The 16311-nt window shown below is 42.3% G+C and overlaps 1 protein-coding gene across 1 annotated transcript in view; it reads left to right on the top strand.

The window, feature by feature from the left end:
- Positions 1-62: 62 nt before the first annotated feature.
- Dclre1c (DNA cross-link repair 1C) overlaps positions 63-16311 on the top strand; it is a 43891-nt gene continuing 27642 nt past the window's right edge. Inside the window, 4 exon segments of the mRNA XM_021233662.2 lie at positions 63-253; positions 1992-2381; positions 3235-3286; positions 6595-6679. Coding sequence (XP_021089321.1) covers positions 2273-2381; positions 3235-3286; positions 6595-6679 — 246 coding nt within the window. The 5' untranslated portion in view covers positions 63-253; positions 1992-2272.

Here is a 16311-nt window from a genome sequence, read left to right on the forward strand (position 1 = left end):
CGCCCGCTCATGTAGATCCCGCCCAACTCCCTCCGGCCCCGCCCCCTTCTCCTGCGTCTGTGTGCACACTTGTGAGGGCTAGGGCTGGGCAAAGAGGTTCCTGTTCGGTGTGGAATCTCCTGGCTGGGAGCTGTTCACTGCTGCGATGAGGCGGAGTTTCAGAGACGTATGAGAGAGTAGAGATCGCCGAGGTTCTGTGTTTGATAGAAGATAAATGTCAGTGTGTGTGGACTCAAGGAATCCATCCTGAATGGTATCAGGCAATCACTAAACGAAAGCTAAGGAACATCTATAGCTTTATTTTCCCAGCAGAATTTTCACTAATAGTATCACCTGTTTCGGTGAAAAGTGATATTTCTGAGTGGAAAGCCACGATGATTTGTTAATAAATCGAGGGCAAAAAGGAAAAGAGAGATGAGTAGTTAACAAGGCAGGGATTTTGTGAGCCAGTTAAACACAAGCTATAATTTTTTTCTTTTCTTATTTGTTTGTTTTTCGAGACAGGGTTAGCCGGGCGTTGGTGGCGCACGCCTTTAATCCCAGCACTCGGGAGGCAGAGGCAGGCGGATCTCTGTGAGTTCGAGGCTAGCTTGGTCTACAAGAGCTAGTTCCAGGACAGCCTCCAAAGCCACAGAGAAACCCTGTCTCGAAAAAAAACAAAAACAAAAAAAATTCTTTTTATAAGTTGGTCCTATGGCTGAGGACTTTGGCCAAGCCTAGCTAGTCACTGGCCCATCTTATCCGTCTGTCTCTGTTCTTGCCCGCCTATACACGTGGTATAGGTCAGGGGTCTTCTCTTGCTGCCCTAAACACATGGCAGTATAATAAGAGAGGAAGACATATGTGCCACTCTCAAAGAGGAATGTTGTTTTTATGCAGACAAGACTGGGGTAGTAACCAAAACTCTGGATACTGGTGTGAGGGTTGGTTTAACAAATCCCCCTGGTTCGCTGCACTAGTCTCTACTCTTATGGGCCTCCTAACCTTTGGGCCCTGAATTCACAAACAATAATTCAAGCCTTAGTCCTAACTCAACAATACCATGCCCTCAAACAGATGGAACCATAAGTAAACCTTAAGCAGAGAGGGCTGGACGATAGGTAAAATATTCTACCTATGCACAAGAACAAGGGGGGAATGAAAGACCCCCTACCCAGGACCCCCTAGGAAAAGAAAAACAAGGCCAGGCCGTTGCCTAATGAAAGAAACCCAGACCAGGTGCCTCGCCCAGCTGGCAGGATGTCAAACAGGATCTGTGGTCACCAGAGCAGTCATGGGACCTGGATAATAATTGCTGAAGTGTGCCAGGGTCTTTCATAAAGTAATACCAGGAAACTTAGTCTGTGGGAACTACCCCTGCCCCCAAGATGAGCCAATGAAATGCCTGTTACTTATGTAACCATTGAAACTCTATAAATATTGTACTCCCTGAAAGCCCGGTATGCTCTGCACCCGAGTTGCAGTAGCATCCGCAGGCGCCTGTGTACTCAATAAATCACCTCTTGCATTTGCAGCCATTTGGTGGATCTTAAATACTGTTACTATGAACTTTCCCAGACTTCCCCTCTCCCCCATCATTCTCTCCCTCCGTTTCTGTATATACTTTCTAGCTTCCTAAAAATACAGCTCCAGTGATTACCGGAGGCTAACAGATCAACGGGATCTTTACCACCCCCTACTCCTTTCCAGAATCAGTCTCTGAATTGTAGCCTTCAGGACATAGAGTCTGGACAAATGGAAGAGGGAACACGTACCAACAGACTATTAACCAAGAGTCAGAGATAATTTTCTCACCCAAGCCCCTTGGTTGTCCTATAAAATACAAACTAGAAGAAGAGAAAAAAGTAAAAAGAACTCGAATTTTGGTAAACAGGAGGAAATGCAAGGTACCGTGGTTAGAAAAAGCTCCCTGGCTCGGTTACTCCAGAGACACCGGCATCTCTGCACTGGTGAGTCTAACACTTTTGGTTTCCTTTCTTGCTTTCTGGCAGGCACGCGACTCTCCGTGACCAGCCAGCGGTACACACTCACTGTGCATGACTGAGCCTCCCTGAGCTGCTGTTGCAGTTATTAAAACAGAGGGCCACGGGAAGCGGGAACAGTACTGAAGGCTCCTTGGATCCGCCCCCTCCCGCAAGGCTCCTCTGATTGGACGTGGCCCTGAGCTCGGCCGGCCTATGGGGAGGCAGTGCGCAGGTTCCGGAAGTGGCACCCAGGATCAGTGTGCTCCCCGGCTTCCGCGGTGGGCTTAGGATCTATTTTCCTGGGCGCTATGAGCTCTTTCCAGGGACAGATGGCGGAGTACCCAACCATCTCTATTGACCGCTTCGACAGGGAGAACCTGAAAGCCCGCGCCTATTTCCTTTCGCACTGCCACAAGGGTGAGTGAGCGCCTCTCGTCACCTACTGCAGTGGCGCTGGGCTGGAGAAGGGGCGACAGAAGGGTCGGGGCCTGGTGAAGGGGAGAGCAGGCTGTGGGCCCAGCGAGGTACTGGAAAGCACCCCTTGTCCCAGTCGGCTCGTAACCTCGCTTTGGCTTTGTTGAGTTTCACGTCTGTACCACCTCTGTAACCCCACCTCCGGTTGCGATCTGCCCCTGGACCCTGTGGTAAGGCTGAGTGAGCTGTTAGAAATGCTGGTTGCTATCCGTGGGGAGCATCGGTTTTGTAAGTTTTAGTTAGCTCTTGCCCACACGTCCCCGAGTCTTGTTTGTCACGCTTACAGAAAACACGTTTCAGAACTTCTACAATCCGATGCATTAAGCACGAGCGAAATGTCCCTCTCACATGCACGTTTCAGAACTTCTACACCCCGAAAGCCTAAGATCTGCCTGTCTGCCTCCCCCACACACAACCAATCTGTAAATTTGGCCATTTTTTTCTTTTTCCTTTTTATTGCTGACTTATTTTAGGTTATGGGGCAGAGTTCGTGTGTCCTAGGTGTAGTCAAATCAGTTCACCTAGGTTCAAGTGCGACTGCCTCAGTCTTCTCAACCCTGTGGGACTTGAATTGTTTTCCTCAGCTCGGGTTGGACAACTTTTAGTGGTTCCTGTTCCGTTCAGTACTCTGAAACGTTCATCTACAGAGGAAGCAAAGACCCATGGCGTCAATTTGCTCATAACAGGGAACCTTCTGTAATTTCTCTCAAGAGAAAGCTCACAAAGATAGGGCCGGGGAACCCTCTTTAAAAAAATTAAACCAAACATGTTTGATTTCTGATTCTTTTCCTTGTAGATCACATGAAAGGATTAAGGGCTCCTTCCTTGAAAAGAAGGCTGGAATGCAGGTAATTGATTTTTTGCTGCTTGCTTGTTTATAAGTAAACATCTTAACTGAGAGATAGCACCTAGATAGAAAAGTACATACACCCTAAGGGGATATACTGATGAGCCTATATAAATGCTATGTAGCTTCCATACCGATAAGAAATCGGAACACTACCAATATTCTAGACCTTTTTTTTTTTTTTTTGGTTTTTTTCAAGACAGGGTTTCTCTGTGGCTTTGGAGGCTGTCCTGGAACTCACTTTGTAGACCAGGCTGGCCTTGAACTCACAGAGATCCGCCTACCTCTGCCTCCCGAGTGCTGGGATTAAAGGCGTGTGCCACCAACACCCGGCTTTCTAGACCCCTTTCTAATCGCTGTTGTTCCTCTTCCCAGAAGCAATTCCTAGTTTGACCTTTTGTCATGATGAACTAACTTTGGTTATTCTTGAATTTTATATAACTAGAAGGCTTGATGTGGTGGTGTGATCCCAACATTGAGGAAGCAAGAGGATTGTGAGTTCAAGGCCAACCTGGGCTATGTAGTAGGAACTTGTCACAAGTAAACAAAAATAATTAAATAGGATCATATACTGAATAGACTAAGAAATCTTAAACATTTTTCAAAGGTTAATTATTTTTGTCTTATTTATATGCTTGTTTTGCCTGTGTATATATATGCATGCCACATATGTATAGTACCCACAGAAACCAGAAGGAGGTGCCAGATCTCCTGGAACTGGGGTTACAGACGTTTGCAGCTGCTATGTGAGTGCTAGGAACTGAACCTGGGTCTTTTGGAAGAGCAGCTGTCACTGCTGAGCCATCTCTCCAGCTCCATCTTTCTCTTAACATTGTATTTATGTGACCCATCTTTGTTGCTGACCAAAGCAATAACTCATTTGTTTTCATTTTTGTAAGAGTGTGTGTTTAGAGCCGGGCGTTGGTGGCGCATGCCTTTAATCCCAGCACTTGGGAAGCAGAGGCAGGTGGATCTCTGTAGTTCGAGGCCAGCCTGGTCTACAAGAACTAGTTCCAGGACAGCCTCCAAAGCCACAGAGAAACCCTGTCTCAAAAAACCAAAAAAAAAAAAAAAAAAAAAGAGTGTGTGTTTATGTGTGTGTGTGTGAGTGGTTTTTCTAGAATCCTTGGCTGGCAAGGTGGCTCAGTGGTTGAGAGCACTGGTTGCTGTGATGGACCAGGCATGATGGAGGTTGAGAGTGTAGTAGTCCACATGGAGCTGGTATCATTAAAACCTCTTGGTCCCCTTTTAAATAGGCACCATTATTATAACTAACTTACAGATGAGGAAACTAAGAAGCCCGGCAAGTTAAATTAGTTGCCCAGTGAGTGGCAGGACCAGGTTTTTAACCAGGTCTGTCTGATTTCAGAGCCTATGTATCAGCCAGCTATTGCTGTATAACAAATTACTTTGTAACTGAGTACCTCAAGATGACACCAATCCCTCAGTTTCTCTGGATCAGGAATTATGAGAGTATACAGTGGGGATTGCTGGTTTCTGCCTGCCTGGCATCAGGTGGGACTGAAATTATCTGAAGACTCAAGTGTCTGAAACTTGGAAGGATGCATGTAACAGCAACAGGCCTAGAGTAGCCAGCTTTTTGAGCTTGTCTGTCTCTGAGAGGTTTCTTTCCTTGGGATAGCTAGTTTTGTTAGTAGAGAATCCAGGGTTAAAATCTATACATCCTGGGACAAATATGGTGAAGCATGCTTTTAATCCAAACACTCAGGTGGCAGAGGCACAGGGAAATTTTTGTGCATTTGAGGCTAGCCTGGTCTACATAGTAAGTTCCAGGTTAGCCAAGGTGACATAGTGAGACCCTGTCAAAATAAACAAACAAAATAAAATCCCAAGTTAGAGTCAGGAGGCAGGCATACTGTCTGGAAAGCAAGCTTTAAGCATCCTGCGGTTGCTGGGCATGGTGGTGCACACCTTTAATTCCAGCACTAGAGAGGCAGAGGCAGACAGGTATCTGTGAGTTCAAGGCTAGCCTAAACTACATTGTGAGTTTCAGGATAGTCAGAGCTGTTACACAGAGAAACTCTTGTCTTGAAAAACAAAACAAAAAGAATCCCGCAATTACTTCTATCATATCCTGTGGTCAAGGCAGTTACAGAGATCTGCCCAGTTCAAGATGAGGAAACCTAAGCTCCCCTGTTAATGTGGGAATGTGTGGGTATGGGTGTGGATGTGGGGGCGTGTGTTTGAGATACACTCTTGCCATACAAATGGATGGGGGTATATAGTGTTTGGAAATGTAATTCAGCATGGAGTGTATTTCTAGTCTCCAAACTATACCATTATTACATTTTTAGAATTTAACAGGAAATTAGTCTCTGTTCAGTAACAATGTAATACAAGGACTGGAGACGTAGCTCAGTGGTAGAGCGCTTGATCAGCCTGTGCAGGGCTCTGGCTTTGCTCTTTAGCATACACAAGTAAGTAGATTTATATGCAGCAAGAACCAGAATTTTCTATTCTCAGAACCCCTTGCTGTTCTCTAGAAGTAGCTTAACATTTGGCAGTGTCCTTCCTAGATGTACCTGACCATATACAAGCTCATTTGCTAGGCAGGCGCTCTACAACTGTGCTACACTTTCAGCCTCCAGCACATAGTTTCTATATAAGAGAATTGATGGGCTTCTTAGAGAGTGGGAAGACCCTGCACGTCCCCTCCTCCTGCCCTGTGACAGGACTGAAATGGCTGATGATATACTGGTACCTTGCTAGCCAGCTTGTTGTCACCATGGCAAACACCAAGGAAAACAGCTTCGAAGGGGGAAGGTCTACTTTGCTTCTTGGCTTCAGCCTGTGGTTGACTGGTTCTAGTGCTCTTAGGCTTCCAACAAGGCAGAAACATGGCAAAAGGAGATAGCAGATGAAAGCTGCTCTCCTCCTACAGCCATGAAGCAGAAAGTAACAGACAGGAAGGACCAGGGATGAGGTATGCCTGTCAAGGATGTGTCCCCAGAGACATCCCTCCTCCAGTTAGCCCCACCTTCAGTAATGCTATGACTCCAACACAGTATTAATCCATGGATTATGTCAGAGGCCTCATATATGCTCAACGCCTCTTTCTGAGCATTACATTGGAGATCTGGCCTTAGCACATGGGTTTTGGAGGGACTTTTATAACCAAATCATGACAGGTATGTTGGGAGCCCATGTCATACTTTCCATGTTAACTTATTGTGTTAACTAGAGAAAAAACGATATCCTGTGAAATGCATTATTGATTCACCAAAGTGGCTTGTTGTGAATTGTACTGAAACAACTTTTTTTCCCTTCTGTTTTGTTTTGTGCTTTCAGCTTGAAGGTTTTCCTGTACTGTTCTCCAGTTACCAAGGAGCTGTTATTAACTAGTCCGAAATACAGATTTTGGGAAAAACGAGTTGTAAGTCAATTGTAATTCAAAAAATTGTGGTTTTTGAATAGCACTACTTTGTTGTGTACATGGGGAGTATTTTTAGAGGCACTTTTAAAAAACATCATTGTATTCCTTTCTTCATACATTATAGATTCATCATTAATTAGAATAATGATATTTGATGTAGTTTAGGAATCAGCAGTTGTTGTTTCTTATTCCTCAAGAATGTGAATTAGGTCTTATGCTTTATTTACTCTCATGGACTGCCCAGCTGAGATGTATTAAAGTATAAACAAAATGCACATTCCCATAAGTTTTAAATCACAGACTAGCTCAGGGAGAAGAAACATAATTGGAAATTTATAATAAAGAGTAGGGGCCGAGAGATGGTTCAGTGGTTAAGAGCACTTGATGATTTTCCGACACCCATTATTAAGCATCTCACAACCACCTGTAACTCTAGTTCCTCTTTTGGCCTCAACAGGCATTCATACACAGGAGGCACTCACACACACACACACACACACACACACACTCCTTAAAGAAAGAGAGAAAGGAAGAAAGAAAAGGTAAACAAGCAGAGTCTAGAATAAAGATATGATGGAGCCAAACACAGTGACACAGGCCTGAGAACCCAGCATTTGAAAGTCTGGGGCAAGAAAATCCTAAGTTTCTTTTGTTTCCGTGGTTTTGTGGACTAAACTTAGGGTCTTGTGTGTGCCAGGCAAGTGCTCAACGACTGACCTATATCCCAGCTCCAAGATCATAAGTTTAATGTCATCTTGACCTACAAGACAAAAAAGAATGAGAAATAGAATGCATGAGAGAGATAGAGTATATGTGTGTCTGCATGTCTGTGTGTATATGTGTATGAGAATATGAGACAGGGTCTTGCTGTGACTGGTCTGGAATTTGCTGTACAGACCAGGCTGGCGTCAAATTCAGAGATCCCCCTGCCTCTGCCTCCTGAGTGCTGGGAGTAAGTGTATGTGCCACCATGCCTGGCCTAGAATAGACAGCTTTTATTCTGGAAAGATGAAATGGATCTCTCCTCCAGAAGGTAGTCAAAAGATAATTGCTGCAACACATAAGATGTAAACATGGCAGGAAAGTCCTCTTAGGAAACTTATCACCTTAAGTAGGAACAGATTTATCAGTGGAGTTGAAAAGAAAGGCCAACACTAATCTAGACAGAGATAAAACAAAAGGATAGATTTGCTTTTAAAAAGGAAAAATAAAAGGGAAGGAAGAGCATAAAGCAAATGGAAGCCCAAAGTGCCAGAGTAGTGATTTCCTGTCCCTTCCCAGTGAAGAGCAATGAGCCGAAGAGCCCTTCTGATGCACGCGGGGCAAGGGATAGAGTAGGACTAAAGGCTGAAAACGCCAGAGCACACAAAGATCCAAGGAGGGTATTATTGGCCGTTACAGGAAGCTGCAGATGGAGAGGACATGAACACATATGCCATCCACTCATAAAGTAATGCCTGCTGGAATCTGTCGTGCCTACCACTCCATCAGTGAAGGATGGTGGCCACAGAGAGTAGGATTAGAGTCAGGAATTACTGCAGAGGGCGGGCCTTAGTTACTGGTAGCTGTCAAAACAGTCTACAGGAAGGGTAGTGTCTTGTTGATGTCTGACAGGTGACAGTTTTCAAGTCCCAACCCTTCTGTCTATGCTGCCCCACAGCTGGCATGCCTCTGGAAAAAGAAAAGAAAAAAAAAAAGGCCAGATCAAAGCAAGCCCAGCCTCCTTCACCACAGTGGCAGGTGCACATCTCAGAGGCGGCGCACATTTGCCTAGCATGTTTGATCCCCAGTGCTGCCAACACAACAGAAACCAGCCAAGAGCCGGTGAGACGGCTCCGTGGGTAAAGGCACTTGCAGCAAGCCTAATGACCCGAGTTTGATTCCTGGGACCTATGTGGTAGAAGGAGGGAACCGACGCCAGGTTAGCGTTTGACTTCTCCCTCCACTCCACAACAGTTGACTAAATGCGAACATTTTTTTAAAAAAGAAAACAAGACAAAAAGAACTTTCTACAGACTGTCTGCAGCTGTCTGTGATAATAAGGAATCCAATGACTCCCGAAGAATGGAATTGATGAATAGTTAAGGAAATTCTGATAACTTGGTTTGATCGGATACATTTGTTTCAATAAACCAGCTGCCAACACCTGCTGTCTCTAAAGCCCCATCATCCCCTTCTAGCCTTTCACCATGCATGTTTAGTCCTGCTTTCCCACCTGCCAGCTGAAGGTTGTCCATGTCCTCTGCAGATCTGTCGCAGCAGCTAGACTGCCCCCCCCCCTTTGCCTGTAGGTTAGTCTGTCTGGGGCAGTCAGGAAGTGTGGAAGAGCAGACACAGCTGGGATTCACAAAGGCATCTAGAGTCTGGGAGGGCAGCCAAGCCACATCAGCATCTCCTTCCAGCCTGGATAATGCAAGCCAACTGCTTTGGTACTACATGTGAGTGCTAGTCACACTGGCCCTTGACTCAGGAAAGTACATAAATGCCTGTGACCCTAGCACTAGGGGCTTTGAAGACAGAAGGATCCCTGGTGCTCACTGGCCAACTGCCAGTTTGGTAAGAGACCCTGTCTCAAAGGTGAAGGTCATCCAGGAAGACACCTGATGTCAGCTTCTGGCTCCCCCATGCACATGCATGTACACAGGAACACACACACCCAGGAAGTGTCACTGTTCCAAATTCTGAGGAATGATCAAAGAAAGAGGATCACTCGAGAATGTGATCAGGCTCTAAGGCAGCAGCAGGGAGGGTTCAACTTGATGAACTGAACCTCAAGCAGCCATGGAGAAGTCTGTTTACATCACACCCCTGCAACTTTAGTCTTTATTGTGTACTCAGCAATACATGACTTACAGGGTCTGCCAGGACCTTCGTAAAGCTCCTTCAGAAAAAGAACTCCATAAGGCTCAGAAAACAGTCACTGATTAGATACAAAGGATTTCCTCGGGGCTTAGGTGCTCCTAAAAACATCCCAACACTCAGGTGTTCATGCCAAATGGAATGACTTTACAAATTTTCCACTACACTTACCCCTTTTTTTAAGCTATATTTGACTATGTTGAAGATTATATTTATCTTGAAGAGCATGCATTCTCACAGTAAATACAGCTTTTCTCTATTGTGCTGTTTCACAGTGTTATGTAGATAAGCAAAAAAACATTTCAAAGCAAGTAAAATTATTACAGCAAAAACAAGTGTCTGTGAGCAAAATGAGTGTACTACAGCCTAGTCCATATAAACCTTTATAAACAAAACAATATCACGCTGCCCCCTCTCTCACGTATGTCTTTTGTCTCCACTGCCATAAGGCATTGGATTCTGCGCTGATGAGAACTGACATGAAATACATTGATTAAATATAACAGTATCATTTGTGTGTGAGTTCTTGTTTCCTCAAGGTCTCAGCTTGGTGAGTTTAAGTCCCCAGGTTATCAGCTTACTCTCCTTCTGGGGCATGTTCGTTTGATAGATTTATTGTCTGTCTTTAGATAATGTGTTCATCTGGTGGTCTCTGATGTCCTGGTGGGATACATCAGATCAGGAGCCATTTAGGAGTTTGTTCTTTTCTGAAAAGACACAAGCATCCCCTCACCTTGATGTTAGGACATCAGGCTCTTTTTATTTAGCATTGACTATATTGCATCTCCTTTAGGGCAAATGCTTTTGGGCAGCAGAAAAGCCATTATTCTTTAAAATGAAACTTTTAAAATTTAAAGTCAGCATAGCTAAATAGTATGTGAGGATAAGAAGCCCCTAACCCCCCCCCATTGATTTTTTTGTTTTGTTTTTTTGTTGTTTTTGTTGTTTTTTTGTTTTTCCAGACAGGGTTTCTCTGTATTGTTTTTTGGAGGCTGTCCTGGAACTTGCTTTGTGGACCAGGCTGGCCTAGAACTCACAGAGATCTGCCTACCTCTGCCTCCTGAGTGCTGGGATTAAAGGCATGCGCCACCAACGCCCGCTTTTAATTTATTTAAAAAATTGTCATTTAAGTATTTGATGGTAACATCAAACAACTGTGGATAGTAAGGGATTTTGGTAACATGATTGGTATTAAACTTTTCCCAATCATTTACTAGCATAAGCAGAGCCATTACCACTTTAATGGAGCCTAAAAAGAAATTGTATAATTTCTGTTTGACAAAGTTAAATCTTAGATATCAGGAGTGATCAAAGGTGTTTTGCTGGAGTTTTCAGGGCCCAGTGCCATGCCTGGGGCTGTGCTCCTTAGCTGACCAGTTAGGGAGAGGCGTTGTGCATGCCTGTAACACACTATGAGCACAGATCTTTACATACGTGACAGTAGAGAATGCCCAAGACACAGACAGCTGTGCTTCCAGATACTCATTCACTATTATCTGTTAGAGGTTTGGAATAATGTATAAAATCTGTCTTCAAGCTGTATAAAACTATATCTTTAATACAGGATAGGCTCTCGTGAGCCTCTTTTAACTATTTCCCTTGCCAGAGTCTGAACTTTTATCAGACCAAGAGCAAGGGTAAAACTAAGAAACAAATAAAATCTATTTAATTAACAATGGTCATTAACTTTTTATGACTTAAAATTAAGATTTTTAATTTAAGATTTGGTATCTCTTAAATTTGGGACATTTTTTGTTTTGTTTTGTTTTTACGAGACAGGGTTTCTCTGTATTGTTTTGGAGGCTGTCGGTCCAGCCTGGCCTCGAACTCACAGAGATCCGCCTGCCTCTGCCTCCCGAGTGCTGGGATTAAAGGTGTATGCCACCACCGCCCGGCTAAATTTAGGACAATTTTAATTACAAGTTTGAGAAAACTTTCCTATTGGGTAACAGGAGATTTAGAAGTACCTAAGATAATCAGAAAATGCTAAAGTAGAAAACAGTTAGATTTTCTCATGCAACCATGCAAGTACTTATTTAACTGATACTATAAATGAAACAGATTATGAACAATGTCAAAGCATGACAGTTCATGGAGGAAGAATTTGTTAGAATTTGTACTACATTTTAAAGACAGTTTGATGTAACAGATTTTCAGGTATACCAAAAATATTTTTTGGTGAAAAACTTCAAAATAATCTATTTCGAGACAGGGTTTCTGTGTGGCTTTGGAGGCTGCCCTGGAACTAGCCCTTGTAGACCAGGCTGGTCTCAAACTCACAGACATCTGCCTGCCTCTGCCTCCTGAGTGCTGGGATTAAAGGCATGCGCCACCACCCGGCTTCAAAATAATCTAATTCTTACTGATTGCATATTTGGTTTAACTCCTAATTTGAGAAACATGTAATTATGTTTGTATTTTTTGGCCATCATATTATCCAGAAGAAATATTTTAAAAACTTTTTATTTCAATTTATTCCTGTTTCTTTCTTAAATCCATCCCAAGCCTGTTTAAGTTGTTACTTTTAAAATTTTTTGTTTATTTTGTTATTTTGTTTATTTATTTGTACAAAAATATAAATACAAAAATGAAGCTTTAGTAATAAAAGACAAGGTAAGATTTCTTATTTTGCTAATGTTGCTAGCACATTATTGGATGGGTACATAATTTGACCAGGCAAACAACTAAGTACATCTGATTGTTTATGCTTAACCTTGAAAACATATATAAAAGGTCAAAGCCTGTCCTTGTAAATGAGTTAAATTTGTACTTATACTAACTACAAACTTAGTTCTGAGCACATTAAAGAATTTGATCATTTATAAGGTGATTGGCCATTAATTTGCATGGCTTAATTATCTTTAACAGTTTACAGGAAGTTAGTAGCTGTTATAAGATTAGGATTTTACAGTTTTAGATATTCATCTCTAAGTTAATATACTTTATAACCTTAGGAATTTGTTATCATACAAAAATCCATTTTAATCTAAAATGTCTTGAGATTGGCTGTTGCCTCCTTAGTCTGAAAAGATATAATGATAAGCAGAGGGTTCATTAGAACTGAGAAATTTTGTAGGTGCTGCCGTTCACCAATGGCAGCTACAGCTGTGCCCGACTTTCATCCTCGGCAGGTTTTTCCTGCTATGTTCTAGAGATGGAGGTGCCAGCAATTTAGTACTGCTGTAATGTTTTAATAAAGTTGGATTTATTTATTTATTACTATTTTTAAAGCAAAGAAGCTGAACTGAAGAAGTACACTAAGTTTTTTTCCATCTTTGTCTCTTTTCTATTCCCTAACTATTATGTCCCATCCATTTCAACTATCCGTTTACTAGACTCCCTTTTCAAGGACCTCATTTCAAATGTTTCCTTCTGTATCCTTTCTACATTTACAGTCCCTTTTTAACATTCTTTTTCTTCCAATTAAGCCACTTCCCATTCTTAGTGCATCTCTATCCTTTATATGCTAATTTATATAGGAGGTCAGTTAATGCTGAGCCTTACTCTTTCTTAAGGATACCTGTTTTGGATAGGATGTTGCAAACTGGGGTTCCAAAGCTACTAATTATGACTATCGGACTCTGGTTCTTCTCAGTCCATCCAATAAGCTCTCATCTAAATTTAAATAGTTAAAATATTCAATGGCTGAGAAATATCTAATAAAAAGCTCATTGACTACAGCAAGTGTAGCCTTTTGCACTGTATAACCCAGAGTGGGTATCTTTTTGTGGAGCATGTGGAATTTGTGTGTAAACATACTCTTTGTCTCTTGAAGAGCCATCTATAAAAGCATTAAAAGCAATCTCTGTCGGATTTTAAGGTGTAACTTTAGGCAATAGCCATGGAGTATTTTTATAAAATCTTAAAATGATGATCTTTAATATATATATATATACATATATATATATACATGTATATGTGTGTGTGTGTGTTCCAGGCTTAGAACACACATAAACACATGACACACACATACATTATATATTCATTCCAAGTAACATGATAATGCTAATGTAACCTGACAATTATTAATAGTGTGGAACAGATAATTTACCTGCATTTTATTTAGTGGAAAATAATTATAGTCTCTTCATCTGTAAGCCTCCACCTTAGCAGCCACATTACTGCTCTGTCTCATGTGTTACATTTTTAAAAAAGATTTACTTATGTTTTATGTACGTAGTTTTCTGCCTGTATTTATCTCTGCAGGCCAGAAGAGGGCACCAGGTGTCATTACAGATGGTTATGAGCCACTGTGTGGTTCAGGAGAGCAGGCAGCCTCCTCCAGTCATTTCTCCAGCCCCCAAGTGTTATGTTTGTATAGAATTTAACCTAGATTTCCAGAAAGCAACTTAAAGAGCAGAGCCAAATCCTCAGTAGTGATAAATAGATAACAGCGTACTATAGTAGTTTTGCTTTTTACTCTTTTGGGGGAACCCTCCACCCAGCTCCCAAATAAATACACACACGGAGGCTTATTCTTTCTTATGAATGCCCAGCCTTAGTCTAGCTTGTTTCTAGCCAGCTTTTCTTAGCTTTAAATTAACCCATCGATCTTTTGCCTCTGGGCTTTTATCTTTCTCTGTTCCTGTGTACCTTTCTTTATTTCTTATTCCCTGGTGTGTAGCTGGGTGGCTGGCCCCTGGATCCTCTCCTTCTTGATCCCTGATCTCTTCTCCCAGATTTCTCCTCCTATTTTTCCTCTCTGCCTGCCAGCCCCACCCATCCTTTCTCCTGCCTTGCTGTTGGCTGTTCCGCTCTTTACTAGATCAATCAGGTGTTTTAGACAGGCACAGTGACACAGCTTCATAGAGTTAAGCAAAGGCAACACATCTTTGCATCACTAAACAAATGTTCCACAGTATAAACAAATGTAACACATCTTAAATTAATATTCCACAACAGCATGCCCAATGGTATAGTTCAAAATTATGAGGTTTCCTTTCAGTTTATTTACTGTTGATACTGAGCTATTCTCGATATGAGGGAAAAACAAAAAATATTTCCCAAGAAGGGACCTTTAATATTGAGTTATTCCTGATATGAGTGAAAAATAAAATACATTCAAACAAAAATCCAGCAGACAACAAGAGAATTCTAAGTCCTGGGCCAACTGTGCTAGCTCATGCTGCAGCGGTGGATCCCCACCCTCATTCCTTAGAACTCAGGTGTTGCCGCTCTGTGCTGGTGGTCAGCTCTCAGCCGGAGAGCCCTGAGTTCCAGCTGTCATTAATTTTTTCAGTTTTTCAGAATAATTCTATTCTGAGTAGCCCGGCTATTTCAAATCTGTCCTTCATAGGATGAATGCATTTCATGTGTTCCACTGCTTTTTAAATTGCTTCCGATCTGTCGTTTTTGTGGGTTGTCAACTAATCTGAACATAACTGTAAGGATGTTGATTATTTTGTGGGCGTTTGTTGCATAGTGACTGGAAATTCCTGAGCTGGTGTCCTTATTACCTTAGGCAGCCATTCCTTAATTTCTTCATAGTGAGGTACCTAGGTCTTTGATTAACCACTTCCTCTTTTTCTACTGGGAAGATTCCTTTTCATTCCCGATTTCTTTGGGGGAAAAGTCCCCCTCCTTTTCCTACGAGGAAAATTTCCCCCTTTTCTACCTGGAAGAGCCCTTTTCCTTTTCTTTTTCCCTTTTTTTTTTTTTTTTTTTTTGGTCTCTGGAGCTCTTCTATTTGTATCGTAATATCTGTAATTTCTGCAAATATGCAGTTAGTTTTAGCAAGCATTTTAGCAACTGACATACTGCTGCTCCTGAGATGGGGAATTTCCCATGTCCCTCCAAAATTCTGGAGTCCTCATCTACCAATGAGCTTACTTTTTACCTCCAGTCCTAAAGTGTCAGGACTCCTCTTTTCTTTGTGCCCTATGATGGTGTGCACCAATTGTCAGTGTTCTGAGTTACATGGAACAATCAAAGAGTGTCACTCTAGAACGTAAATCAGGCTCTAAGGCAGCCGGGAGGTTCAGCCTAGATGAACTCAACCTTGAACAGCCATGCAGAAGCGTGTTTACATCACACCCCCGCAACTTTAGTCCTTATTGTGTGCTGTTTGCTGTACTTAATACAAGATGTTCAGGGTTTGCCAGGACCATCTTGTGACTAAAGTCATGCGAGGGCTATAAAGCTCCTTCAGAGAAAGAACTCTATGTCTCAGAAAACAGTCACTGATTAGATACAAAGGATTTCCTCAGGGCTTAGGTGCTCCTAAGAACAATCCCAACACTCAGGTGTTCATGCTAGGTACAATAGCTTTATGAAGTTTCCACTATAAGGAAATCTACCTAGAGCTGGTGCTGCAGCTCAGTGGTAGAGTGCTTAGTGGAATCCCATGCATGCACACCACACACACATATCCAAGTAGGAAAAATAAAGAACATTAGAGTTATCAGAAAACTCTTCGTCTCAGCCCAGGTGATTTCATGGTGCATTGTGAGCAAGATGCTTTTCATCTATAAATGTGGTATTTTAACATTTGCCCGTGCATGCGTGTGTGTGTGTGTGTGTGTGTGTGTGTGTGTCTGCTGACACTTTTCATTGTGTGTGCTGTGTGTATGTGTGTACTAAGTGTATGTGCGTGTACTGAGTGTACTAAGTGAATGTGTGTACTAAGTGTATGTGCGTGTACTGAGTGTACTAAGTGAATGTGTGTACTAAGTGTATGTGCGTGTACTGAGTGTACTAAGTGAATGTGTGTGTAGTAGGTGTGTGTATATATGCTTTGTATGTGTGTGTCATGTGTTCATGTGTGTGCTGAGCCT

Source organism: Mesocricetus auratus, unplaced genomic scaffold, assembly GCF_017639785.1.
Source record: "Mesocricetus auratus isolate SY011 unplaced genomic scaffold, BCM_Maur_2.0 Super-Scaffold_100013, whole genome shotgun sequence".
Classification (NCBI taxonomy): domain Eukaryota; kingdom Metazoa; phylum Chordata; class Mammalia; order Rodentia; family Cricetidae; genus Mesocricetus; species Mesocricetus auratus.